General features: G+C 45.6%; 1 protein-coding gene across 5 annotated transcripts in view; it reads left to right on the top strand.

Annotated features, from left to right (window-relative positions):
- Patj (PATJ crumbs cell polarity complex component) overlaps nt 1-26,686 on the top strand; it is a 302,257-nt gene extending 275,571 nt beyond the window's left edge. For all 5 annotated transcript variants that reach the window (XM_076934632.1, XM_034502319.2, XM_076934635.1 and 2 more), the window contains 4 exons: nt 162-284; nt 956-1,060; nt 15,997-16,103; nt 25,000-26,686. In XM_076934632.1, the coding sequence (XP_076790747.1) occupies nt 162-284; nt 956-1,060; nt 15,997-16,103; nt 25,000-25,027 (363 nt within the window). In that variant the 3' untranslated portion in view covers nt 25,028-26,686. The remainder of the gene's footprint in view (nt 1-161; nt 285-955; nt 1,061-15,996; nt 16,104-24,999) is intronic.

Raw genomic sequence — 26,686 nt, 5'->3', positions numbered from 1 at the left:
TGAGGCCCCCATGCTACCTGACTGCAACGCTGACACAGGCCTTTTTGATGCCCTACATGCAGCTCCCATATTATCATGGAGAGGTTTTGTTCAGTGCAATGTAAGGACAGACTGTCTATGCCTATTATTAAATATTCATGCCTTCTATTTTCTCTCTGTAGGAGCTCAGTGATGCCCTTGGGATCAGTATCGCTGGAGGAAAAGGAAGTCCTTTAGGAGATATCCCAATATTTATTGCCATGATTCAGGCCAGTGGAGTGGCCGCACGTACCCAGAAGCTTAAGGTAAAATTCCAGTAGACTAGCAGAAGGCTGACAGTGTGTGTTGGGTCCAGAAGCAGCTTGTAATCATAGAGACCTGGTTTAAAGTTGGAATTGCAAAAGCCACCAGCTACCCATTCTGAGGACAGAATATATTAGCAAGACTGTAGACCTGAAATTCATTAAGCCCTGGACACATAAAAATGTTGTTCTGATCAAAGCTTCCAGTGAAAGAAGGAATCCCAGCTCCTTCCAACCCTCTCAAGACCTTTCAGCATCTCATTTACCCAAATTGGTTTGTAACTTAGATTTGATCTTGGAATAGTCCCCTAACTAAAAGTATCAATTTTTTTCTATTGTCCCTTAATTTTAACTGAGATATAAAAATTAAGCAGAAAAGCCCTGGCTTCTTCATTGGAGCTTCACTGAACAGGTAATTTGTCCACCCCACTCTTAGTGGCTTCCAAAACACAGAGTGACCTGCGGCGCCTTTTAGTAATCAAATCGAACCCCCTTCTTGTCTCTCCGATTGGGCTGCATTTGGGAAAAGCCATTAAAAATTCCCCACACTCCACAGAAGCCAGCTCTCAGCAACGAGGCAGATGGGAAATATAACTTACAAAGAGTTATATGCATTCTTCTCAAATTTAATTTTTCTTAATGATAGTGATTTTCTTCCACTTTTGTCCTTCCAGGTTGGAGATCGGATTGTAAGCATTAATGGGCAACCTCTGGATGGACTGTCTCACACGGAAGCCGTTAATCTCCTGAAGAACGCTTTTGGGCGCATTATCCTGCAGGTATTGTGATCAATGGAGAACCAGCTGGCAGAGGCAGATAAATGACAGCAGAAAGATGGAGCAGAGCGTCACTGGCAGTCAGCATCGCCACCCAGCAGGGTGCTTGCTGATGGGAATTATGAAGGTTGAAAGCGAGAAATTATTATTTTTATTCAGAAATTCTTTAATGCCACCCATACAGGCATGAGCAGGATTATCTGAAAGTATAACAAGGGGAGAAAAATTACTCTCAGCTTCATGTGATAAATCAACAAGGCTTTTAGCTTCTGCCATTCTTTTGTAAATTGAAGTTTGCTACGAATAGGAAATGATTTCCTTTCTTATATCTAAAGGCTGTTCCTGGGCAGCCCGTGCTCTGTTTCCTGTCCCTGTAAAGGCAGAGAAAAATACAATGCTCTTTCTCCTGTGCCATGAATGGTTGCCAGCACCCTGCAACTCTTACTGCATAGCAGTCATCAATTAAGGCAGACAATTATTGATCAGCTGTGGCCCCGTGAGCATTGTCCAGAGCAGCAGAGAAATCCACGAGGAAGTGAAAGCAAAATGTGCTGTTAATTTCCCCTCCTTCCATTGCCGCCCGTCACTTGTCTCTGAGATTGATGCCATGCAGAGACTGGAGAGGCAGCATACTGGCAATGACTTTCTTTAATAAGTGCCCCTAAAGTGAAGGATTATAATCACCATACTTCTGAAAGAGGTAGTATAAAATGATTTACAGGTAAAAAGAATAAAACCCACAGCCAGCACTCAGATAATTCTAGCCTTAGAATAAGAAGATTGAATGGAAACCCCACAACGTTTGAGAGAAGTGATTTGTGGGGCTTAGCTCTGAGAACTTAGTGGTCTAGGTCAAAGTGACAATGCATTTAGCAAGGTACACATGGTGGGGGCCGTGAAACACTGTCTGTGGTCTCAAAGGAGTTGATGCAATAACCAAATATTATTTGGGTCCTCGAGTGTCTGATGAATAGCAACAAAACAGTGCATAGCCAACCACAGCTCCGCTCTGCTTCTCCTGTGATGTGTGTGGTCCTCATGCACACACATGGAGTGGGCATTTCTGGCCCTTACTCCATTCCTGCTACAGGAGCTTTGCCTTTCGTTTCCCCATCCTTCCAGTTCTCCTGACCCCTAGAGTCACTTGTTGCAAGCGCACCTCTTCGGCCTCAGCTGTTCACCACCAGAGGCAGGAGAGTGGGCCTCAGTGGGAACCTGAGCAAGAAGAAGGGGCTTTCTCTTAAAGTCTAGTATTAATGAATCTCCAACACACTGACTAAATTCATCCAGCTCCACCTTTTGCACAAAGAAGCATGACACAGCTAGAGCTAAGATGTAGCTCAGTGGTAGAACACTGCATGGCATGCACAGAACCCTGAGTTAAGTCCCTGCACCCCTCCTCTCCTGCCCCCCAAAAGACTACATTTTAAATTACCTTGGAAGACATGACACCTCTCAGCAATGGGAGCTGGGCAGGAGGATCCAGAGTTGGAGACCACCCTGGGCCTCATAGTGAGTTCAAAGCTACCTTTGGTTACAGAATAAGTTCAAAGCCAGCCCTGGGGCACTTGAGATACTGTATTTAAAAAAAAAAAGTCAACAAAAACTTAGTTTTAGAAGCTGAATTCGGTGCCATATCTATAATCCTGACTCTCAGAACGTTGAGACCAGAGGATCAGTAGTTCAAGGTCAGTCTCGGTGCTATAGGAAGTTAGAGGTAAATCTAGACTGAAACCTTCTCTCACAAAAACAAAGGTCACAAAGGAAACACTTTATTCTCCCTAAATTGCTTCTGTCAATGTACTTTTTTAAAATAGTTCTTATAAAGGGCCTAGGGAAATGGCTCAGTAGTTATGAGCATTGGCCACTCTTCCAAAGGACATGGGTTCAATTCCCAGCACCCAAATGGTGGTTCAGTCTCTGTAACTCTAGTTCTAGGGACATCTGGTGCCCTCTTCTGGCCTACTTTGGCACTGCCTGAACTTACTGTACAGACATGCCTGCAGGCAAAACCCCCATTGAAATCAAAGTGAAATGAATAAAATATTTTAAAATTTTATTTAAATGTTTTCTAAAAGGTAGAAAATGTACCTTTATTTTATTTTAGATAAAGCTATAGAAGAAGAGTGACTATGCTTGCCCATTTTGACAGCTGTTTTGTTTGATTTGGGATTTTGTTTCAGACAAGGCCTCTCAAGTTATTCCTGGCTAGTCTGGGATCCTTCTGCCTCAGCTCCATAGCACTGGGATTTCAGAGCTGTACCACACTGCTTACTCTCTGTAGCCTGTTTCTGAAAGGGGTCTTTATTCCTTTTCTGTTTCTGTGTTTTAAGAAGAGAGCGACATTTCATTTGAAATGGCAGTCATGTTAGTTGCTGTTTTCCTTCCTCATCTGCACTCTGAACATCAGTGGATCCACAGAGTCCATAGTTGGGATAGTCACACTCAAGCATGTAGAGTAGTCACAGAGCTTAGCACAGTCCACCCTCACGTGCCTTCCCGTCACATGGTGTTGGCTTCCATTGAAACACCCTGGGACACAATTATTTGTCAGCTGCCTCATCACTGGGCAATTGTTTTCCTTATCAGACAGGCCATTGGCAGGAAGAAAGGAAAAAAAAAAAAGTCCAGGTAATTGTGCCTGGTGATAGGGGAAAGAGACGTGTGTATGTATGGTTTTGTGTGCATTTGTGCAGGACAAAGGTCATTACTCAGTTCCGCCATCAGCATGCCCAGCCTGTCTCTACCTCTCCGACACAGAGATTATAGGCACACACCACTACTTCTTTTTCCCATGGATACCAGAGAGTGAATTTGGGTCTGCATGATCAAGAGGTAAGCACCTTACCAGCTGAGCCACCTCTCCAGCCCATGGAAAAGACTTACAGTGTCTCACACAAAGCCATCAGCAAGTGCTGTTGGCACAGGAGAAAGCTCTGGCACCTCTAAGTAGGAAGAGTAGATGTCTCTGCCTCTAAGGCTGGTGCCTGCTTATTGACAACTCCAGAGTGAGCAGCTGAGGTTGGCTATGCTGCTTGAAATGCTTCTAAATGTTCCTGATTTTATTTGCTTCTTGTAACTTGAGACTTGTCTTGCTCAGCTCTTTCCATGTGGAATGACTATGGAACTACTTTTAACCCAGATATCATACTCTCTGCTAGAGAAATTTTGGTTTTACTTTAAGATTTATCTTTTTTTTAACCTATGTATAAGTGTGTATTCTGTGTCTGTCTGTCTGTCTCGTGTCTTTGTCACTGTGTCTTTGTGGGTGAATACCACATATGTGCAGGTGCCCAAGGAAGCCAGGAGTGGGTATTGGATCCCTTGGAGCTGGAGTTACATGCAGTTGTAAGTCACCTGATACAGGCAAATGAACTTAGGTCCTTTACAAGAACAGCAGGTGCTCTTAACCACTGAACCATCTTGTCAGCACACTAGAAAAAATAATTGTTTCTAAATTTTTACCTTTCTTTGAGGACATAAGAAGAGAAAAAAAACATGTCAGGCATTTCTGTCATGGACAGAAGTTGGAGAGTTGGGCTTTGTAGCTCTGAGACAACATTAATTAAACAGATAACCCAGACTGGCCTCACTATTTAGCTAAGGCCATCCTTGAACTCCTGATCTCAGTATCCCATTCTCCTTTGTCCCTGATAATGTGCTCTTAATGGTATTGTGGTGTTAGGAACACTGGTGTGGGGATGCCAAGCAGCCTCGTGGCCAAGGAAGCATGTTGCACATGCTCAGTGCTGGAAACGAGGGCAACAGAAGCCACTTGGACTTTTCAGTGCTGACACTCCCATTGCCTGACACCCAGCACTTGTTAGGTACTGGCTGGTTAAATAAGTCAAAATGGAAGAGAGGATCACAAAGCCTAGGAACAAGTTTGGAGATCAGAAGAAAATCTTTACATCGAAGAGACAATGATTAAGAGTCTCTTTCTGAAGTAGTTCTTCAGGTCGTCTTCAGGGGCATCCTCCAGCGCTTGTGGAACTAACAGAAAAGGCTGCAGTGGTGGATGGGTTATTAAGAGAGCATAGGGAAGGAGCTGGATATGTGGCTCACCCGAAGAACACACGTCCTGGGTTCCATCATAGAACCATCTGGGAGTGAGGGGAGAGCAAGGGAACCAAGGGATTCAGCCAGGAAACCTAATGTCCCAGAAGTAGAAGTTGTAAGCAGAAACACTTGAGAGAGAGGGAGCGAGGGAGGGAGAGACAGAAAGGGGGGAGGGGAGAGAATTAAAGGAATTTAAAGATTTATTGATCAGAACACATATTAAATAATAAAAGAATAACTACCTAGACTTTTCCAGAGAAATGTACCTGCTAACTATAAAGTGCCAGGCATTTGAATGCCCCTGGCTTTTTTCTGAAATCAGTTTTCTGAGAGAATTTACTTTAAGGTGCACTCCAACAAATGAACAGGCACGACAGAAGGTGCCGTCGTGCTGGACAGTGTTAACATTCCCAGCAGTGGCCACAGAGCCCAGTCTGTCCAAGTGGAGCAGGAGGAAGGGCACATTGAGAAAAATGGCTCTGAGCCAGAAAGGAGAAAACAGGGAGGGTTGCTCAGTGGGTAGAGCACTTGCCACGCAAGCCTGACAACACAAGTTCAAGCCCAGATCCCATAGTGGAAGGAGAGAACTGACACTTGAAAGTTGTCCTCTGACTTACACACACTAATGTAACTAATAGTCATAACATTAAACTAAAGGGGGAAGTGAGGTATTGAGTATCCAATACACCTAACTGTCCTGGAAGTTTGAGGTGAATTAAAAATTGTAAAGCTGATCTAATAAAAACATAAAAAACAAAATATGTACTAACTATATACTCTGGGAAATAAATTTAATCAAGGCAACATTAACATACAGGAAGTAGCAGGCTTAGTAAGAATAGCATTTAGGTAAAAATTAAGTCATGGCCTTCGGGAGGTTTTTGTTTGGTTGGTTTGGTTTTTTTTGTTTCTGTCTTCAATTGTTGTTGTTGTTGTTGCTTCTGTTGCAGCTGCTTGGGGACAAGTTTCTGCTGTGTAGTCCAGGCTACCCTCAACCTCTAATATAAGCCAAGGAGATCTAGTGCTGGGGGTCCCACAGAACCTGGGGTGACCACTTGCCTCACGTGTTGAGAATGAGACAAGTCATGGTGAACGCTAGGGAGGAGCTTGTTTTCAGTCTGGCTGCTCTGGAAAGACAGAAGTAAAGGATGTCTCAGATGCCCCCCCCCTCAGCCCCTCAGCCCCCACCCCCCACCCCCCACCCCCACCCCCGCCCGTGGAGGGGACAGAGCTCACAGCCAGTCGGCTGTTCTGGTTGATCATTGTCCGAGCTCTGGCCATACAGAGTCTTATCAGGACGAGGAAATCACCCCTGCCAGGGGCAGTTCTGATCTGCTGCACAGGATGTTTGTCTCTCAGGCTTAAGATCCTAGAATCCAAGGACAGAATGACACAGAAGGAAATCAGGAAGGCAAGATGGAGTTTGTCAGGACTACTTCAGGCTTAGAGCAATGACTAGAGACTTGTGGGTGTCACTCTGGAGCAGGGATTGTCAATGGTGTGTTGCTCATGTCTCCTGCGAATCTTGAAAAATACGTTTGCTATTCTTATCTAGTGCCTTCAGCCTTGAAAGGGGAGGTTGCCAGAGGAACATCTTAAATGATTAACGTGTCTACTGTACAGAGTTGAACAGGAATCTGACCCAAAGTTGACGGCAGCAGAGGAGACGGTGGAAAATGAAGACGTAATGACAAGCTTGCCACAGTTCCTCTCCACATCCACAGCAAGACCAGCCTGAGCCTTCCCTTCACTTACACACTAAGCAGATACAGCCAAACATCGAGGTGTAGGAAGTCAGAGACGTGGGTGGCCTTGACACTTCAGTGGAAGGATCAGATAGGAGTTACAGCTTTTGTTGGCCACACAAGGATATGACTAGGTCATTTAAAAATTTATCAGAGAGGAGTAGCAACTTACTTAGGAGGCTGAAGCTGGAACCTTATCACAAACCAGTCTGGGCTGTGGAATGAATTCAAGGCCAACCTAGGCTACATAGTCTGTCCACCTTATTTCAAAACCCAATTAATTAATTTAGTTAATCAAGTAGAAGTAAAATTGTGTTATTTAGGAATATGGAAGCAAATACTGAAAGAAATGGCTAAAGAGTCGATATATTGTCAGAGTGAAGGAGGGATGGAGGAGCAGAGACTCTCATTAAAGTGTTGCTGGGGAATTCTTCATGATTTATTTGGTCGTCTATTCATATATGTGTGGTGTCAGAGGACAGCTTAGAGCAGTCACTCTCTCCTTCCACCAGTTGGTCCCAGGGCTCAAACTCAGGTGCTCAGAGTTAGTGGCAACCTTTATCCACCGAGCCACCTAACCAGTCCCAGTTTTGACGTTTTGAGGGGTAAGGAGAACAGGTTCTCTCTATGTACACCTGGCTGTATTATAACTCACTATATAGACCAGGCTAGCCTCTGACCACCTGGCTGTATTATAACTCACTGTATAGACCAGGCTAGCCTCTGACTCAGAGATTCTCCTGCCTTTACCTCCTAAATGCTAAGATTAAAGGCCTGTGCCACCATGCCCAGTCCAATTTTGGCTTTCAAAAATAAGAAACATGCATAGGGGGAAGAAAAGAGAAAGGTTTTGTTGTTGTTTTGTTTTTTATTGATTGAGTTTTAGTTTTTTTTTTTTTTTTTTTTTTTTTTGGTTGATTGGTTGGGTTTTAGTGGGGTTTTGTTTGTTTGTTTGTTTGTTTTGGTTTTTGGTTTTGTTTTTTCTTGTTGTTGGTGGTGGTGGTGATTTTGAAGGAAGCTAAGAAAGTGTTTTACGCTGTAGTTCTGGCTGTCCTAAAATTTACCAGATATTCTGGACTGGTCTTGAACCCACAACAATCCTCCTGCCTCAGTTTCTCAAGTACTTTGAATACAGGCATGAGCCACTATGTCATCTGGCTTGAGAATTCTTAACCTTGGCTATCTAATCGGGTCAGTGTTTTCCAGAGCTTCCCAAAGATTCTAGCTCACTCTTGTAGGATGTGCCCTAGACATCAAGATGGTGGTAAAGCTTTGCAGATGAGGCTATGCAGGGGTTGAAGCATGCGTGACATCGGGATTCGTGAAGAGGAAGAAGCCACATGATACAGGAAAGGGCAGGAACTGTGGAACAGTGGGCTGGGTGCACAGTGAGCCGGTGCCTCTCCAGGTCTAGCAGGGCCCCTTGGCATCACACAGCACAGTACCTCCTTACAGAGCAGCTGAAGACTAGATGGGCCACAATGGACAGTGCTCAATAGTCTCATGTTTCCTTATATTAAATTTTATATTTTATTTTTATCTTTTATACATTTTTTATATTATCTGGGGTCTGAGAATGGCGAAATTCCTTTTGCTAGCTCAGAAATTGTGTTTGGGGACAACCTGGAGAGCCTGCCTAGCAAACATGAGTCATGAGACCCTGGTTTTAATCCTCGATACTGGAAAAATAAAAATGAAATAATCCTGAGAGAACTCCTTGGCATATTCCTGGTGACATTGGGGGTTTGAGCCACTAGAGGGCTCTGTGTCTAGCAGCCGATTTGCCCCTCTCACGTGTTACAATCTCGACCCTTAGATTTACAGTGTGTCAGGAAAGCCATTGTCAGTGGGCTGTAGATAAATACTTTACCAAAGCCAGCTAGGTGCCTGCTGCTCTTTAGCATGCCCTCTGTCTCAGGGTCACCCTGGCCACTCAGCCCCCATGATTAATAACATCCGCACCACTGGATCTGGTATGCAGGCTAGGTACAGATTCAGGCTGGGTGTGAATGTTGAGTTTTACATTTTATACCAAAGAGATGTGGGCCCTGACAGAGTTAGATGCTCAGGGAGGCTCCGCGCAGGGAGCACAGGCTCGTGTGCTTCACAACAGCCCGTACTCCCAGAAACTATGTTGACTTCTCAATTCTCCAAGACACAATCTCCCAAAACTGTTTTGTTGTTGTTGTTGTTGTTGTCTGGTTGTTGGATTTGGTTTTATGACACAGGGCTTTTCTGTGTAGCCTTGGCTATCCTAGAACTCTGTAGACCAGGCTGGCCTCAAACTCACAGAGATCCCTACCTCTTCCACCCAAGTGCTGGGATTAAAGGTGTACACTGCTGCCACCAGGCCCCCTGTTGTTAAGGAGAGCTGCCCATCTTGTGGTCCATGCAATAAAGGCATGCAGAAATAACCAGAAAGTTTATTCGCCCATAGACTGACCTACTCCTGAACATAAGGCTATAGCTTATATATTTCAGCTTTATTTTTAAGTCATGTAGTGTCCCAGTAGCTATAGCACAAGTGTGTCTGATGAAATAACGCTTTCTCAAAGAGAATGGCTTGAGAGGCGAACTCCTATAAAGGAGGTGAAGGAATTGCAAGTTGAGAGAGAAACTCCACTGTGGGAACCACTGTGAAAGAACAAGGCATTTGGAGGGGGAAACACAGAGTGCGATGTGAGCACCGTAGGAGGGGGAAACACACACTGACCGGAAAGCGCAGTGGGAGGGGGAAACACTGAGTTCGGTGTGAGTGCCGTGGGAGGGGGGAACACACCCTGGCAGAGTGCCGTGGGAGGGGGGAACATGGTGATTGGCTCATTTTCCAACTCTGTGGATATCGCTGACTGTTCGTTAGGCCAGGGAGACAGAGCATCCTTCCTAGCCTTCATGTCTTGCAGCTCGCCATCTTTGGGTAGTTGAATCCTCCCCTCCTCTTCCTTCAGGTTGGTTGCCTCCCAGGTCATGGGTGGGCGTGCCTCTGTACCCAGGTCCTTCTGTAGGTGGGTCTCCTCTGCTTCCATGGCTGCTGTTCTTCTTGCCGTCTCTGTCTGGGTCTCCTCTTGCTTGGAAGGACAAGTCTTCCTGCCTCTTCCTTCTCGTTGGTAGTTTTGGGTTGGCAGATTACATACTTCTTGTCTCTTCGGCCTTGGAGAAGTCGGGACTCTTCCTTCAGGCTGCTGGCCTGCTCTGACTCAGGCCTGTAATTACTAAGTGTTTAATAATAACTTCACCTGGAGGGGGTACAAAATACTTCCATTAGATGTCTGGTGAAAACTCCTTAAATTCTGTAATCACTTGGTAAGTAAGGCAGCTCGACTAGATTTAATAGGTTCATACCTGTCGCCCAACAGTTATGTGTCTCGCCACCCATCCTGACCATGCGTGCATCTCCAGCACCAGGGTGCCTAGCAAGCGCACCAATGTGAAGAGCACTCATCTTTGACCAGGCTAGTGTTTTAAAGGGCTGTGGTGAGCAGGATGACATCAGCCATATTTCCCAGCTGTCCTTTTCCTCTGGGGAAAGAGGGGAAAGGGTTCCAGACCACATGAGGCAGAAGGCCGGACCACAGATCCTAGGGTGGGATTGTCACCAAACCTAGGAGTGACAGCACATGCTCACGCACAGTAAGCCAACCGAAAGAGCCGCATTAATAGTGTAAAGCAGGGAAGGGAGATTTGCTCAATGTGTCCCTCTTTGGAGGAGGGACAAAGAGACCCAGTGACACCCCCCCACACACACACACACGTCAATCTTAGGGTCCAGAAGTAAGACTGAAGCTTAAAGAGAGCCAAGGATATGCTCATCTAAGCAGTCCTGGTCCTTTGCACCACCGCTGACCCTCATTGCTGGACTCCCACCTCATCCTGTGGGGTGTTAGAACTGTGTGGCCTCTTTCCTGGAGACAGGCTCTCCCACTAGCTGCCACCTTTTCCTTCTCCCAGCATAAGCTCCTCAGAGAAATATCCAAATCGTTGGCGTTCCTTGTTTCAATAGTGTGATAGATTAATAGACACAGGTGTGTCTTAGACTATCTTCATTTCTGCCACGCTAGTTCCAGGATCTCACTTCTCCAGGCCAAGGAACCCAGAGGCTAGAACACCTGAAGTTGCAGAGACCATGATACCCCCGGTTTCACTGAGGGCCTCTAACCCTGTCACTTCCCACTTTGACCATCACTGAGTTCTATTGCCCCTCACAGGACATCTACTGCACACCTCCCTGAGGGCAGGACCACCTCTCTCCCTTGTTTTCCCCAAGTCCTGTTCCTGTTCTCAGAACCCAGTGAAGCTGAAAACAAGTCCAAGATTGACTTGATAAAGAAAAATAAAGTCACTTTCTGTCCTCTTGTTGGCCTCCCCTGCTCCCCCAAAGGACCCTGGGCTTACTTACCTCAGACCATAGCCCCCAGTCCTGGTGATCAGAAGCGAGGCTGAGCAGGACACCTAGGTCCCACCTCAGTGTTGAACTTGTACACCACTGACCTAATCCTCAGAGAGTAGCTCCTCCCATTCCCAAGCTTAGCCCCAGGGAAGGTTTAGCCCCGGCCTATCAAGTTACTTGGTCAGTCAGTTCTTCCTGCAGGTAGCAGATTTGCTGTCCTGGGTCTCCCCACAGGAGACCTGCTGTCCTTCACACTGAACTCTTAGCCTGAGGGCTCCACTCCTACAAGACTGGCAGCAGGGCTCTGGGTGGTTCCCTAGGATTTACTGGAACCTAAGAAGCCCTTTTCATTTTAGAGCTGGTTGCAGGGAGGAAACTGCAGGACTTTTTTTTATATTTTCCAGCTAGATGGTAAAGCTTTATGATAAGTGTAACTGGACTGTAACTGGGGAGACAGCTGTCTGGAAAGTAAATTCTGGAGCTCTTTCTCCCCCATGCCCCATGATTGCTTCCTGACATCTGATTAAAGATTACTAGATTCTAACCAGACACAGTGGTGGCTGCTGCCTGTAATCTCAGCACCCTAGAAGCTGTGGCAGGATGGCCATGAGTTTCAGGTTAGCCCGGGCTACAGAATGATCTGCATAGTCTCCAGGGGACAGGGAGGGCTGGATGTGATAGCGCATGCCTGTAGTACCAGCTCCTGGGAGGCAGAGACAGGTTGATCTCGGAATTCTAGGCTAGCCAGGGCTATATGTTAAGACGCTAATCCCAGGGGTGAAAAAAGGAAGGAAGGAGGGAGGGAGGGAGGAAGGAAGGAAGGAAGGAAGGAAGGAAGGAAGGAAGGAAGGAAGGAAGGAAGGAAGAAACGAAGAAACAGGCAGTGTGTTAATGACTTTTCTGGTTCTATCCAATAGGGACATGACATAGTCCCATGAGCATATCCTGTGGTGACCAGCTTGAGCTTCTTTTTCATGAAATGCCATTCTGTTCCATAAGCATTCACTTCTGATAGAAGCTCTGGCTCCTAGGAATCCCAATAGACTAGGCTCAGCTTCTTTTCCCACAAAGCCTGAGCTTAGTGGCTCACACCTAGCCTATACTTCCAGCACTCAGGAGGCTGACGCAGGAAGATCACGAGTTTCAGGCCAGCCTAGACTACATACAAAACCCTGTCTTATCTCCTCTTCCCCCATCAAATCCAGAAGGAGATGGGGCAGTGGTGAGCCCACAAAGAGAGCTTTATTAAGTAAGCAGAGTGATCCCACAGGGAACCACAGTGACCCAGGAATCTAGTGTCAGCTGCCTACACAGTCCTGGGCACACAGGAGAGACGCCAAGGGAGGCTCTGAGTTTCCAGGTAAGATTCTAGGTTGTCTTGGTCTGGCTGTCCACTAGTTGATCATTATCTTAGGCCATTTTCTCAGGATCGGCAATGCAGAGTTATGTTGGTGCTAAAAAGGTTGCTGGGTTCTACCCTTTGCCTTAAAATCATCAGGCCAGCCTGTTGTTCCTAAGGTCCAAGTCACTTTAAGTGAGAAACACTCAGGAGAATTCACAAGAAAGGAAAAGAAACAAGATGGAGTCATAAATAAAGGGGGGGTTGGTGAGATGGCTCAGCAGATAGAGGCACTTGCTTCCGAGCCTGTCAACCTGAGTTCAAACCTGGGGTTCCACATGGTGAAAGGAGAGAACTGATCCCCACAGGTTGACCTCTGACCTTCAGACATATACTATGGCACATGCAGGCCCCTACTGCCCCAACACACAGGAGCACACACACACACACACACACACACACACACACACACACAAAATAAACAAACGTAAAAAGAAAAATTTAGGGCTGAAGAAATGGCTCAGCATTTAAGATACAGCAGCCAGAGGACCAGGATTCAATTCCAAGCATCCACATGGTAGCTCACAGCTATTTGTAATTTCAGTTTCAGGGTATCCAACACCCTCACACAAGACACATGAGGCAAAACACCAGTGCTCATAAAATAAAAATAAATCATTTGAGAAAAAAAAAGTGAAATATAAAATGACATTAACTCAGTCAGTGCCTAGACTCCTTCATCCTCTGTCATGACTCTGTCTCTGTGGAGTGCGGCCTACCTGTTAGATTTCCTCTCTTCTTAAAGGACCAGAAACCTGTCTCCACATAATCACCTCAATCTCTCTGCCCTTTATAAAGGCTTCAGACCCACTCATCTGTTCCGGGTTCTTCCACAGTTAGATGGCTGGAGCATGCTCCTGCTGCACATGGAGCTAGAGCCACAAAAACATTCACTGTCACAATCCCTGACAAAGTGTTGAGAATGCAGAAGAAAACAAGAAGGATTAACCCAAGCAGGGGCACTAGAGAAGGTCACACGAGGAGCAGGGCTGGCAGCTAAACTGGTTTGTGTAGAGATTCCCAGGGAGAAAACTCTGGAAGATTGAGAGGAGTGGGAAGAAAGATTAGAGGTGTGTGTGTTGGGTGGGGTGTGGGGGCTTTGTTTGTGGGAGAAGATTCTAAGAAGGATTGCAGCAGGAGAGTGCCACTGTGTATCTGGGGAGATGACTGGGGGGGTAAAAGAGATGAGGCGACAAGTGAACAGGGTTTGGAACTCATTCTGGAGCAGGAGGAGGCTGTTCAGACTGAGTACCTTAGTGCCTGTCTCAGATGACAGGCTCCAGCCACAACAGGTTTTCAGTGTTCATAGTGAACATAGTTCTTAGTCCACAATGGGGGAGCTGGAGGTATAATTTGCTAATCAGAGAGAAATAAAAGGAAAAGTCAGGTGAACGGGGAAGTGGGTTTTCAGGTCAAGAGTTTGGAGAGGAAGTAGGGTGGGGATGCATGATATGTGTGTACTCTTGAGAATGGGACCTGGGGCCCCAAACAGGCTAGGCATGCATTCTGCTACTGAGCTACATCCTCAGTCCAAACTTGAATTTGCTATCTTAATTTTGGTAAGCTGAGAGATGTCAAAATGCAAATCCCAAATTGGTGATTGGACAGAGCATAGCACTGGGTTATAAGCACACGGCTGGAACTTACAGCCCGAGGATGGATGTGCTATCACTTGACTCTGAAGTCACCTGGGCCTCTGACTGAGCCAGGAGGTAAGCAGAGATAGCAGAGAGTAGACCCTACCAGCAGCAAGAAAGTCAGGAGTGTGTGGGTCATGGAGGCGCAGGCTGGGGGAAGCTGGAATGGAATGTTAGGAAGGCTGTGCCTCCAGCAGGCGATGTGTAAGACAGCCCTGCATGCTGCTGAAAGAAGAGAGTCTGGAAGGGAGCTTTATGCTACGCATCTGCACATTTAGTTGACTGTTCTTCCCATGACTGTATTTCCAGAACACTCTGCACTTGCATGTAACTGTTTCCCCCTAGTCTGGGATGATCTCTAAATGCTTTCTGACCCCTCCTCTGGCCCATTGCCTTTCTCCTATTTTACTGGCAGTACAGACAGCTGTTTCACAATTGAGGCATGTGTGCCCTCTGTTGGTCTCTTCTAAAACTGCATCAGATCAAGTTTCCCTACACTCCTGCCAGCGAATTCCTCTCCAGATCTGTGCAGTGTGACAGTCAGCCCTCCGGATCTCTGGGCTCTGTTCTGGGGTTGGGGGTGGGACGGCCAGCAGGACCATGAGGTCAGAATGCTGAACACAGGGCAGAACACCTTGAAGGTCATAGGAAAGACTTCAGCTTGTGGCCCCACAGCATCTAGTTCTCTGTAGATGGCTTCAGGCAGAGTCTGGAGTAATCTGCTCCATGCTAGCATGGTTCTGGCTGCTTGAGAAAAGTGAGCCTGTGCAGCCAGTGAGAGGGCAACTGTAGAACTCCACACAAGATGAGTTTGGGGGTCAGCCTGCAGCACCTGGGAGGACTGTGGGCTTTGAGACAGAGAAGTCAAGGATGGTACCAATCAACCTTGCTCAAAGAACAGGTCATGGTCGCCTGGATGTAGAAAGCTACAAGAGCCCAGGCTATGGGGCAAAAGGCTGGGGACATGTTAACTATGGGTTCCTGACAAACATCACTGGGGACACATGATGAAAATTTGGAGTCGAGTATGATAGAGCTGGGGATCCAGATCTGGGGATTGTCATCACTGGATGGTATTTAGATTCATAGCATGAGACCCAGTGTGGATGAAAAAGACCAGGAATTCTGAAGCTGGTCCTGCCACACTGCACAGGAGTCTGCAAGAGAGGAAGGCAGGGTCAGAAAGGTGCACGAGTCTAACTGTACCCAGGCCGGTGGCACATGCCTGTGATTCCAGCAGCTATTAGGAGGCTGAGGAATAAAGATCAGAGCTCACAGACAGCCTCTGCAGCTCAGTAAAACCCTGCCTCAGAAGAAAAGTTTTTATAGAGTCCTGGCTCAGAGGCTTTGGGTTCAGTCTCTAGTTCCACCAAAGAATAAAGAAGGGGATGGAGAGGCAGCAATCACTGGAAGTCAAATGAAGGAAAGAGTTTAAGAGAAAAATGAAACTCTCCAGCACAGCATGGAGGTTCATGCCGAAGCCCCAGCCCTGGGGAGGATGCAGCACAAATATTGAGAGTTTAACCCCAGTGCATCTCTGTCTCAGGAAGTGAGGGAGAAAAAAAGTGAGAAAGACAGGAACGAGGGAAAGAGAAACGAATAATCCATGTGTCCAGCTCTCCATGCAGGGTGAATGAGGTTTAGAGTACAGCCATGGTTTCTCCAGCATCCTTACAACTTACAGGAAAATAACTTGTCATTTCCTCCTGCAGGTTGTGGCAGATACCAACATAAGTGCCATAGCAACTCAGCTGGAAATCATGTCTACAGGCTCCCAGCTTGGCTCTCCGATTGCTGACCAACATCTGGAAGACACGGAGTGAGTATTATAATGCAGAATGGGCCGAGTGCCTGAGCTTCAGGTTCAGGTGTATGTGATCTCAAAGTGGAAGGATGTACATGCTAAGTTCTCCTGACCTGACAAGGTCTGGCAAGGTACCCAATTTTAATCTCCAGAGGCCTTTAAAAACAGGCATTAGTTCCCAGCAACCACATGGTAGCTCAGAATCTCTCAGATCACATCTGTAATGGGATCTGATGCCCTTTTCTGGTGTATCTGAAGACAGTTACAGTGTACTCACATGCATAAAATAAATAAATTTTTTTAAAATAGCATTTTCAAGCTACCACGGCTCTTTAAAATCAGGATGGGGAGAGGAGAGATGTGTTCAGTTGGTAGAGGACCATTCTTGATTTATAGAGCAAGTATAGACAAACCTGGATGTATAATATCCTATCTCCCAAAAAAGAAAGAAAGATAGGAGGGAGGGAAAGAAAAAAATCTGGGTGGCCCTGAAGGCTGATGCAAGAGTGCTGTAAGGCAGGCCACCCTGAGCTACATGATGAAACAGTGAGACTAAAACCCAGATCTTTACAGAAGAGCAGTGCTGCCCTTGTCATCTGGTCCTTTGCTCTAACACCACAGCTTCTGGCTGGGAGCCACCAGCACAAACAAACCCACCACTCACATCTGAGTATCTTTAAAAATGAGTCTCTGGGGCTGGAGAGATGGCTCAGTGGTTAAGAATTTCCAGAGGACCAAGTTCAATTCCCAGCATCCACATGGCAACTCACAGCTGTCTGTAATTTCAATTCCAGAGGATCTGGTGCCCTCCACAGACATGCAGACCACCAATGCATATAATAATAAACAGATCTTTTTAAAAAAGAAAAACAAAGAAAAAAATTAGTCTTTGCCATGCGTGGTGGTCATACCTTTAATCCTAGCCCAGGGGAGGCAGAACTCTGAGTTCAAGGCCATCCTAGTCTACATAATGAGTTCTGGGACAGCCAGAGACAAAACTGTTAAGCGGGGCTGGACTGGAGAAAGTAGCTGAGGTTACGAGCACGTATTGTTCTTTGAGAGGATCTAGTTCACTTCCCAGCACCCATGTCAGGCAGTGTTATAGCCACCTGTAACTTCAGCTCCAAGGGATTCAATACCTTCTTCTTGACTGCACAGGAATCTACATTTACATGCACATACCCTCCCTAAACACACACACACACACACACACACACACACACACACACACACACACACCACGTCACATCACATTATTATAAACCATAACAGTCATTACACACACACACATTATAAAAAAACTATAAAAAATAATTTTCAAAAAAGAAATAAGAAGGTATTAGGAGATAAATTGACATGATCCAGATGACATGTTCCCGATTGCCAGTGACCCAGGTATGCAGGTGTCTAAGGAGACTAGTTCTGTGTTTGAGCACTCACCTCAGTTTCCTTCCCAGGGTCCTTGGCAACAAGGGTTATATCTGCAAAAGCAGCAGAATTGGGCTCGTATCCAGCTGCTGGGCCACCACTGAGCAGGCTCATGAGGCCACACCTTACTCATGCGTCATTACTGCTCCATGTAGAAACTTCTAAGGCCAGGCACTGTACTAGTGCAGAGTTCTGAGGATTCAAACACAGAAATATTTATAAAGATGTGGCCCTACACAGCCTTAAGGGAAAAGTAGACCTGTGAATCCTTGGCTATGGAAGGGCTGGTAAGAGTAGTTGAGTTCAGGGAGAGCAGGCTCCTTGAAGCCATTGTCAAAAGCCCAACTTGGGGTAGGGGATTAATTGGTGAAGCTAATGATGAGTTTTGAAAGAACTGGGCTAAGCCAGGTGGCATTCAAAACTGTCCACAATTTGTACAGCACAGACTATAGCAGTTACTGTAGATGACTACTGTACACAAACCTTACATCAACAAGCAGTGGCTATTAGTGTCAACCAGATGGAAACCTACCCAAAAATAAGTTGGGCAAAGTTGCAGGGGAGATCTAATCAGAAAAACATAATCCAAGGTTACATACCCCATCTCAAAAGAAAAAAGAGAAGCCGGGCAGTGGTGGCGCATGCCTTTAATCCCAACATTTGAGAGGCAAAGGCAGGTGGATTTCTCTGTTCAAGGCCAGCCTGGTCTACAGAGTGAGTTCCAGGACAACCAGGGCTACACAGAGAAACCCTGTCTCAGAAAACAAAACAAAACAAAAACAAAAACAAAAAAAAAGAGAGAGAGAGAGAGAGAGAGAGAGAGAGAGAGAGAGAGAGAGAGAAAGAAAGGGAGGGAGGGAGGGAGGGAGAAAGAGACCCTCTCACCACAAATCAAACAATAGGGATGGGGACCCCAGAAGCCCTTAGATTTTTACTCCCTGGATGGTAGCCTGTGGGAAGGACTGAGGTGTAGCTCAATTGGTACAGCCCTTGCATTGTGTGCACAAAGCCCAGGGTTTGATTCCCAGTGCAACATAAAGCTACAGTCTGGTGTTGCAAGCCTCTAATCCCAACAGTTGGGAGGTGGTGACATAGAAATCTAAGGTCACCCTTGGCTGCATAGCCAGTTCAAGGCCAGCACTGGCTTCAGGTAAGATGGGATTAGATGGTTTAACCACACATGGTTAATTTCAATTTTAGTAATGTGGTCTAAGAGAGAAGGCTTTTATACTGATGAAAATCTCAGTCACACATTTGAAACAGATTGTCTTCACCCCTCTTGATCCACACTGATGACCCTCTTCTCTCCTGGCTTTTAGTTCTTGTTTATATAGCCATGGTCCTGAACTTGCTGCAAGTTCAGTGTAGATCCTAAACTAGAAGGAACTGGTAGAGGAAAAAGATGTGCTGATTACAATAGTGTGAATCAGGATTGAGGACAGAAAGACTGGGCTCATCCTCCTGAAGGGTACAGGAGAACGCCTTACTGGAGGTGGACTTGGTGGAGGGTCTTTCCACCCTAGGAGAAGTGCCAGGGGCAGTTGGGCAGGAAAGGAGCATCAATTCCCAAGTGTTAGCCTGCCACTGCTGGCTAGGGGCACGGCTGGAGACTGCAGGCATTCATCTTGCTGACATGCCCTCTGCGTTGCTGGCTGTACCACCCACACATGTATTTAAACAGAACAGGTCAGGTTTTAAACCCTAGGATATTTCTCACTCTGTGACTAACTACTGGATGTGATGATGGCTATAATCCCAGCACTCAGGAGGCTGAAGAAAGAATATTGATTGCTGTGAGTTCAAGGTTAATCTGGGCTATCGTGAGCTCCAGTCAACCAGAGCTACTGTTCAAATCACACTTCAAAATGAAGGGAGGGGATTTGGCAAGATGGCTGGATAGGAAGTGGCACTTGCTGCCTAGACTGACAACTTCAGTTCCCTCCCCAGAACCTACAGTAGTGGAAGGAGAGAAGTGAACCCTAAAAGCTGTCCTGTGCCTTTAACGTGCACATGAACACAGCACATTCAACTGTGTGTGTGTGTGCACGTGTATCATGTTAAGAATTAGTCCAACAGAGGTTCTGGTTAGTCAACAAAATGATGGACTGGGGTATTAGGTCTATCTTGCACCTTACTGATACAAATTGGTATAGTTAAGCTCTAATTGTATTTTGAGAGAAAAGTTTTATTTTAACAGGAAGGATGATATGTAGGAGGAGCTAAGGTGGGAGGAGTAAGGAGAGGAAGAGGAGGAGAAGAAGAGGAGGAGCTAAGAGATGGGGGGAGGGGGGACATGTCTCCGCCAGTCAAAGATACTTGATATATCTAGGTTGGGTATTGGGTTATACTTCTGATTGTATGGGCATCTTGTTATTGAGCATTACCAAACATATAAAGCCTTTGATTAACATTTTTTTTTAAAGTTACTAATAAAAAAGAAAAAAAAATAAGGGCAAGGTGTGTCAATAGCCTGCAGAGGCTAGAATAGTTTGCGAAATAGATACTGTGCATGTCTGCCTAAAATTCTGTAAGATAATAAAAATGTGACATAAAAAAAAAAAAAAAAGAATTAGTCTAAGCCTTGTAGTGCTAGTAGATTCGAGCTGCTTGGGAGACTGAGCCATCATGATCTCAAAACCTGCCTGAGCTACATGGTGACTCTTGGTAACTTAGCAAAACCCTGCCTCAAAATAAAAATAAAATTAAATTTAAAAAATGTAACTCAGTGCACTATCTATACTACACACCACACAGAAAAGGGGCCAGCCTAGGCTACATAACAAGATTTTATCTGAATCAAACAAACAGATGAATTAAGAACTAAGCATAGAGATGGGTCTAATGGCTAATGCCTGAAATCTCAGAATTTAGGGGTAGAGGTGAAAGGAAGAGATGTTGAGGCCAGCACAGGCCCCATGAGAAAGGAGGAGAAGGAAGGAGAAGGGAGTTAAGCTTAGGGAGGCTGTGTCGCCTCTCAGTGGCTATTTTAATTAGAAAGCAGTGAACTTGGGCAAGAGAAAGCCCCAAACCACATGCACGCTGGTGATGAGCTGATTGCTGTTGCTTATGAAGAGTCTGAGTTGGTAAAACGGCACTCATAGCTTCACAGTATGGAAGGCAGAAGGGGCATGTTGTTCCCAGTTACCTAGCGAGCGGCAAGGCAGCTTCACAATGCAACATGGTGCCTGGGAGCCCTTAGGTAGATGTGTGCGTCACTGTCCTCTTAAGATATAAGTGACACTACACACAATGGAGACCGTTATTCTCAAAGGGGCATTGTTATAACTGCTGGGAGCGTCCACTTGTAGTGATAGGCTACTGCCCTCATGCTCACCCTGGACCCTGACTACTTAGTGATGCCCATGGCCATGTTAGCTGCTGTCTAGGAAGCTGGAAGGCCTTTGCCTTGTGCTAGCCCCCTGCACCTGTCTGTACATGCCCACGTGGAGGGGAGCACCATCAGAATACACAACTGAAAGTGACATCAATATGTGTTAATAAATAAGTAAATCCAAAAAATAAAAACAAAGAAAGAAAATAATGAAAGAACCAACCATCCCAGCAGAGTGGGAGGGCCCAGCAGTAGTGAGTAGACTGGCACACCCCAGGAAGCCTTTGTGAAGATTCCTGGGAAGGTACCCAGGGAAGCGCCTGGGGAGGGTCCCATGGGAGTGCAGACTGTCAACTGTCCTTGTAAACTGTTTTCCTGATTTTAGTTGAGGAACTTGTTTCACTTTTGAGAAGGAGCCCAGGCTGCCCTTGAACTCACTATGCAGCTGGCCTTGAACACCTTACCTCACCCCCCCACTCCCCACCCCCTAAGTACCTGGATTGCAGACATGAGTCTTCACACCTAGCTTGGTTTTTGTTTTTTCATGTGTTTTATATTTTAAGGAATAAACTATTTTTGTTTTGTTTATCAAGACAGGGCATACACATTACCTGGCTGGAATGAACAAGCTTGTGCGTGTGCATGTGCGTGTGTGTGAAGCCTACCTAAAACTAAAAGTTTCTGAAATCTACAAGAAGAAAGAAAACAATTTCTAAGCTCTGGCCATAGCCCACTTAGTGCCATCAGTCTTGACAGAAGGGAGTTCCTGGGCCAAGATGGCTCAGTTGCTGTAGGCACGTGTCCTTAAACCTCATGACTTGCATTTGATCCCAGAACCAATGTGGTAGAAGGAAAGGACTGACCCCCAAAAGTTGTCCTCTGACTTACACACACACACACGTAAATATATATGGAAAACATATTCCAATGCAAGTAATAGCAACAACCATTATTATTGGCCCTGTAGCGCTGAAGGTTGCTGAATCTTTCTCTCTCACGTTTTACTCTTCCAGGATATATCAGCCCAAAGCTGACAGATGTACCCCCCACCCAAAGCTTTTTTGAAATGGCTCTGCCATCATTTCTCCTTCAGGCACGTGAACCCCACTGGACACTCCCCTCAGAATCGTCTCAGGCTTCTGGAGCCATGAAGCATGGGTGTAGGTTTATACATGAAACTTTCTATGAGTACTTCTCTTCCTTGACTAAAAGATTGTTTGATATAGTCCATAGTGACTCATCACCACTCCTGGAATATGACCGATCACAGGTGCTATCAGAGTGTAGAAATGGCGGGAGTCCATCCATCAGCGAGCAGGCTGTTAGGGTGTGGCCAGCCAGGTGTGTGCTGGCTGAAAGCTTCAAATGCTGAGCTAGAAAGATGGCTCAGGAGTTAAGAATGTGTGCTGATCTTGCAGAGTTTGGCCCCCAGCACCTATGTCCCCATCTCTGGCAGCTCATAACTGCCTGGAGCTGCATTTGCAGGGGAGTGTGGTGACTCTGGACTCTGGCCTCCCTCAGGCACCAGCAAGCATGTGTCATACCTATACCCAGGCATATAGTTTTTTAAAATAAGTCTTGAAAAGGAACTTTAATGTCAAAGCTACCTGAGGTCTTAGTTCTCTCAGCAACCAACAAGAAATAGGCCTGCTCAGAAGGCAGAGATGGGTGATCTCTGTGACTCTGGGGCCAGTCTGGTCTACATAGTGAGTTGTAGGCTACCAGAGTTACATGGTAAGATCCTGTTGGGAAGACAGAAGGAAGGAAGGAAGGAAGGAAGGAAGGAAGGAAGGAAGGAAGGAAGGAAGGAAGGAAGGGAGGCAGGGAGGGAGGGAGGGAGGAAGAGAGGGAGGGAGGGAGGGAGGGAGGAAGGAAGGAAGGAAGGAAGGAAGGAAGGAAGGGAGGGAGGGAGGGAGGGGAAGATGATGATATAGGCAAACTCAGAAAATTCAGGGGCACTGTTTGGAGGCCCTGGGTAGTCTGAGTGTGAACATCAAGAGAGTTAAGATGAACACACCTTATCTGAAGTGCTTCAGGACAGCTCTAGTTTGAATTTGAGATATTTTATTAAGATTATAGGATATTTACATATATGGAAGGAAATTCACTCAAGTTTTATATTCATTTTATTTATATACACATATAAAATGAAAGGTAATTTCATACAATATTTCTGGTAATTTTCTCGTGATCAGATTTATAGTATGAAATTTTCCACTTTGAATATCATGCCACCAAAAGTACAGCAGATTCTTTTTTCAGACTTGGGACTTATTTTGTGTTTCCTGATTAGGGAAGCTCAGCTGCAACACGTGGCTACGTCACAGTGTTTGGCCAGGCTGGGACACAGAGCGAGCAAGCACAGCTTACGTGGAAGTCCTCGAGTCATTCATCCCCCAGTTCTCTTCTGTCATTCACAAGTGCCACACTGATGACAAAGAGTAGACGGTTCCGTTGGTAATGGCAGGCGTCCCCAGGGACTGCAGCGTGGCACAACATCAGTACTTGGGCAGGGAGTCATTCTCAGCGACAGTACAGAAATTAAGGCCAGACTGGGCTATATGAGAAACTGTCTCAGTTAATTAATTAATTAATTAATTAATTAATGAGCCATATAGCTTCTTTCCCCTTCCCTAGTTAGACCTGGCCATAAATATTTTTAAGCACATAATGTATAAAGGAATTTCACACTTTTTGTAGATTCACAATTCTGGGTCATTGCCCAAGCACCTCAGGCCTTTGTGCTATGGGGTGACACGGGTCTGAAGGGCCCTGGAAGCCTCTTGGCTCAGTTTGCCTCGGAGCCTGAGCAGGATTCAGTGCCTGTGGAGTCAGCTCTCTCTGAGGGCTAGCTTTCCCAGGATTCAAGAGATCCCAAGAGATGGGGAAGCTTTCTGCCAATCATTTGCTAGGCTTCTTTCTCTCTCTCTCTCTCTCTCTCTCTCTCTCTCTCTCTCTCTCTCTCTCTCTCTCTTTCTCTCTTTCTCTCTCTCTCTCTTTCTCTGGCTTTCCTTCCATTTCTTTTTTCATTATTTATTTATTTGTTTATTTTGTTTTATTTTGTTACTGTTTTTTTGTTGTTGTTTTGATTTTTATTTGTTGGAACAGGGCTTCTTTGTGTAGTCCTGGCTGTCCTGGAACTCCCTCTGTAGACCAGGCTGGCCTCAAACTCAGAGATTCTCCTGCCTCTGCCTCCTGAGTACTGAGATTAAAGGCAGGTTACACTACCACCTAGCTGTGCTGTGCCATTTTGAGGTCCACCATAGTAATGACATAGAATTCACTTAGAAGCCTCAGGATTGGTCAGGTGAGAATGAAGCCACTAAGTCAAGTGTATAGCATCCCTAAGATGTCAATAATAACTCACTTGATTATCACTCAAGTGACAGTTTTGACAGGTGACAGTGCTGAGACCTTAATGAAGCAGTGACATCCTTATATGAGGATGACATTGACTGTAAGACTAACACAAGATTTAGTTCTACCGAGACATTATATTTCTGTGAATATGACGTGACACCCAGTCCCATTAACTCTGGGTATTGACCAAAGTTCTGCTTCTGTGAAGAGAATTGTGACAACTGGACAGCTCTACCAGTGAGTTATTTAGATGATATATACTTTACCGTTAAGCCATAGTATCCAAACAACAATAAGATACTGTGTTTTTCTTACTGTAAAATATTGCCTAAACCAAGCATGGTAGCATAGACCATTAATCTCAGCACTCAGGAAGCAAAGTCAGGCAAATCTCTGTGAGTTCAGGACCACCCTAGTCTATGTATCAATCTATGCCAGCCAGGGTTACATAGTCTAAAGAAAGAAAAAAAAATGCTTTAAATCCAAACATAATGGTGCATACCAACAATCTCAACCCTCAGGAGACAAATGTAGAAGAGTTCCAATAAATTCAAGGCCATCCTGGTCTACGTATCAAGTTCAAGGCCATCCTGGTCTACATAGCAAGTTCCAGATCGGCCAGGGCTACATAGTGACTCTTCCTCAAAATTAATCAACCAAAAAAATCATCTATAAAAAATTTATTGAAGTTTGAAAATTGGGCCTTTTGATAAGCATGAACATAAGGTGGCAGTTTTAATATTTATTTAATCTGCTTAGCACTGGGTCAAGCTGGACTGTTCTTGTTTGCAGGGAGCATCTGCAGAGGACAGCCGATTAAAGCGAGGTGACCAGATCCTAGCTGTCAATGTCAAGACCCTGGAAGGCGGTACCCATGAGCAAGCTGTCTTCGTTCTAAAGCAGCAGAGAGGGACTGTGGCCGGGAGCTGCCAGTCCTGATCATGACACACTTTTTAACAAGACTACTGCAGAATCCTGTAGCTTCCGGTTGGGATGAAAAGTTGCCTCGGCTAAAACTCAGCATCATCACTGGCTCTGATTCTGTTTGCACAAACAGGAGCTGCTGTCTCTGCTTCCTCCTCACATCCCTCCTCCCCACAGAGGCTTAACTGCAAGCTCCTGTGGTTTCATCTAATGAGTAGAAACAAAGGTTTAGCTTGTCATCTTAACTCGTGATTTACTTATGCTAATTTGCCTCTTCAAATAAACCAGAAAACATTAGCATTGTAATTAACTTCCTTGCAATGAACTATTCATACTCTGCCGAAGGGAATTACTGCAGAGTGTGCTGTGTGAGTCAAGTAGACCTCACGTCCCTGTCTCGACAGATCTGTATGTTAGCTGTTGGTGATTCTAAGGAGTCCATTTACAAACTCTGTAATCTACTCAGCATCCTAACAGGTTTTGTTTCTGAGTTTGACAAGCACACACTGATTAGCAAGTGCGCCTTGGTCTCCACAGGAACAAGTAACCCTCAAGCTTGATTGAGTTCTAGTCAGGCTAGCTCACATTGCTAACGGGGAGTGATGGGCATCCTAGCAGGTCGGAATCACCCGTTCCCAACCCCGAGTAGACTGCAGGCAAGGAGGTGGAAATCCTGGACCACACGGTAGAAATAAGCAAGTTTGAGCGGCCTCAGCCTTACTGGAAATGAGTTACAAGTTTGGTTTGCCTTTCCTTCACCTTTGTACCAGCCTGCAAAATGGCTCAGCCTGGAGCAGCTGTGTGCAGCACTTGAACATATAAAGCAAGTGAGCAGTCGCCTTGGGAATCAGGCACAGAAGTGCTTAGCTTGAGTTTCCCAGGCTCCACCTCCTGTTGGCTGAAGTTCTGTAGCTAAAAAAGCAGCTGTGGCCGAGAGCATAAGAGTGCTCGTGGAGTGAAGTAGGCTGGGAGGAAGGTCCTCATCATTGAGCACTGTAGAGTCTTCTGAAAACAAAGGAGAGTACCACGAAGGGTGAGTGCAGGGGCAGCAATAGACGTGCTTTTACATTATATAACTCAATGCTGCAGATTGTTCAGTAATTACCTGGAATTTAATGGGCCCTAATTTAAAATGTTATTTAATTAGTGAGGATTTTAACCGAGATTCCCTTTGAGTAGATGCAATCACAAAGTGCATTAACTCTTGTTGAGATATTGTTTGTGGCTATTCTAAACCGCAGAATGCCTCAATTTTATGTTGACAGTGTATTTCAATGACTGGTATTAGGTTTTGTGAGATTCTGTAGGGTTTTTAGAATTTTTAATATACCCAAGATATATGGTTTTGTTAGGATCTCATCTCCCAGTTCATGAGAAGCCACCAACCTCACTGTCTCGTGTGAATGGTACCTACAAGAAGACCTCAAGCAGCAAAGACCAAATGAAGCCCAAATGAAATTGCACCTTAAAAGATAAAGATAGCGGCTGTAATGGTGTCCAAGTGGGGTCCCGCTTACTTCTGGTGGAATGGCATTAAATACACATTCTGAAGTAA

The sequence above is a fragment of the Arvicanthis niloticus genome, chromosome 5 (assembly GCF_011762505.2).
Source record: "Arvicanthis niloticus isolate mArvNil1 chromosome 5, mArvNil1.pat.X, whole genome shotgun sequence".
Classification (NCBI taxonomy): Eukaryota; Metazoa; Chordata; class Mammalia; order Rodentia; family Muridae; genus Arvicanthis; species Arvicanthis niloticus.
The sequence above is the reverse complement of the archived record's forward strand: the minus strand, read 5'-3'. Positions and strand labels throughout refer to the sequence as shown.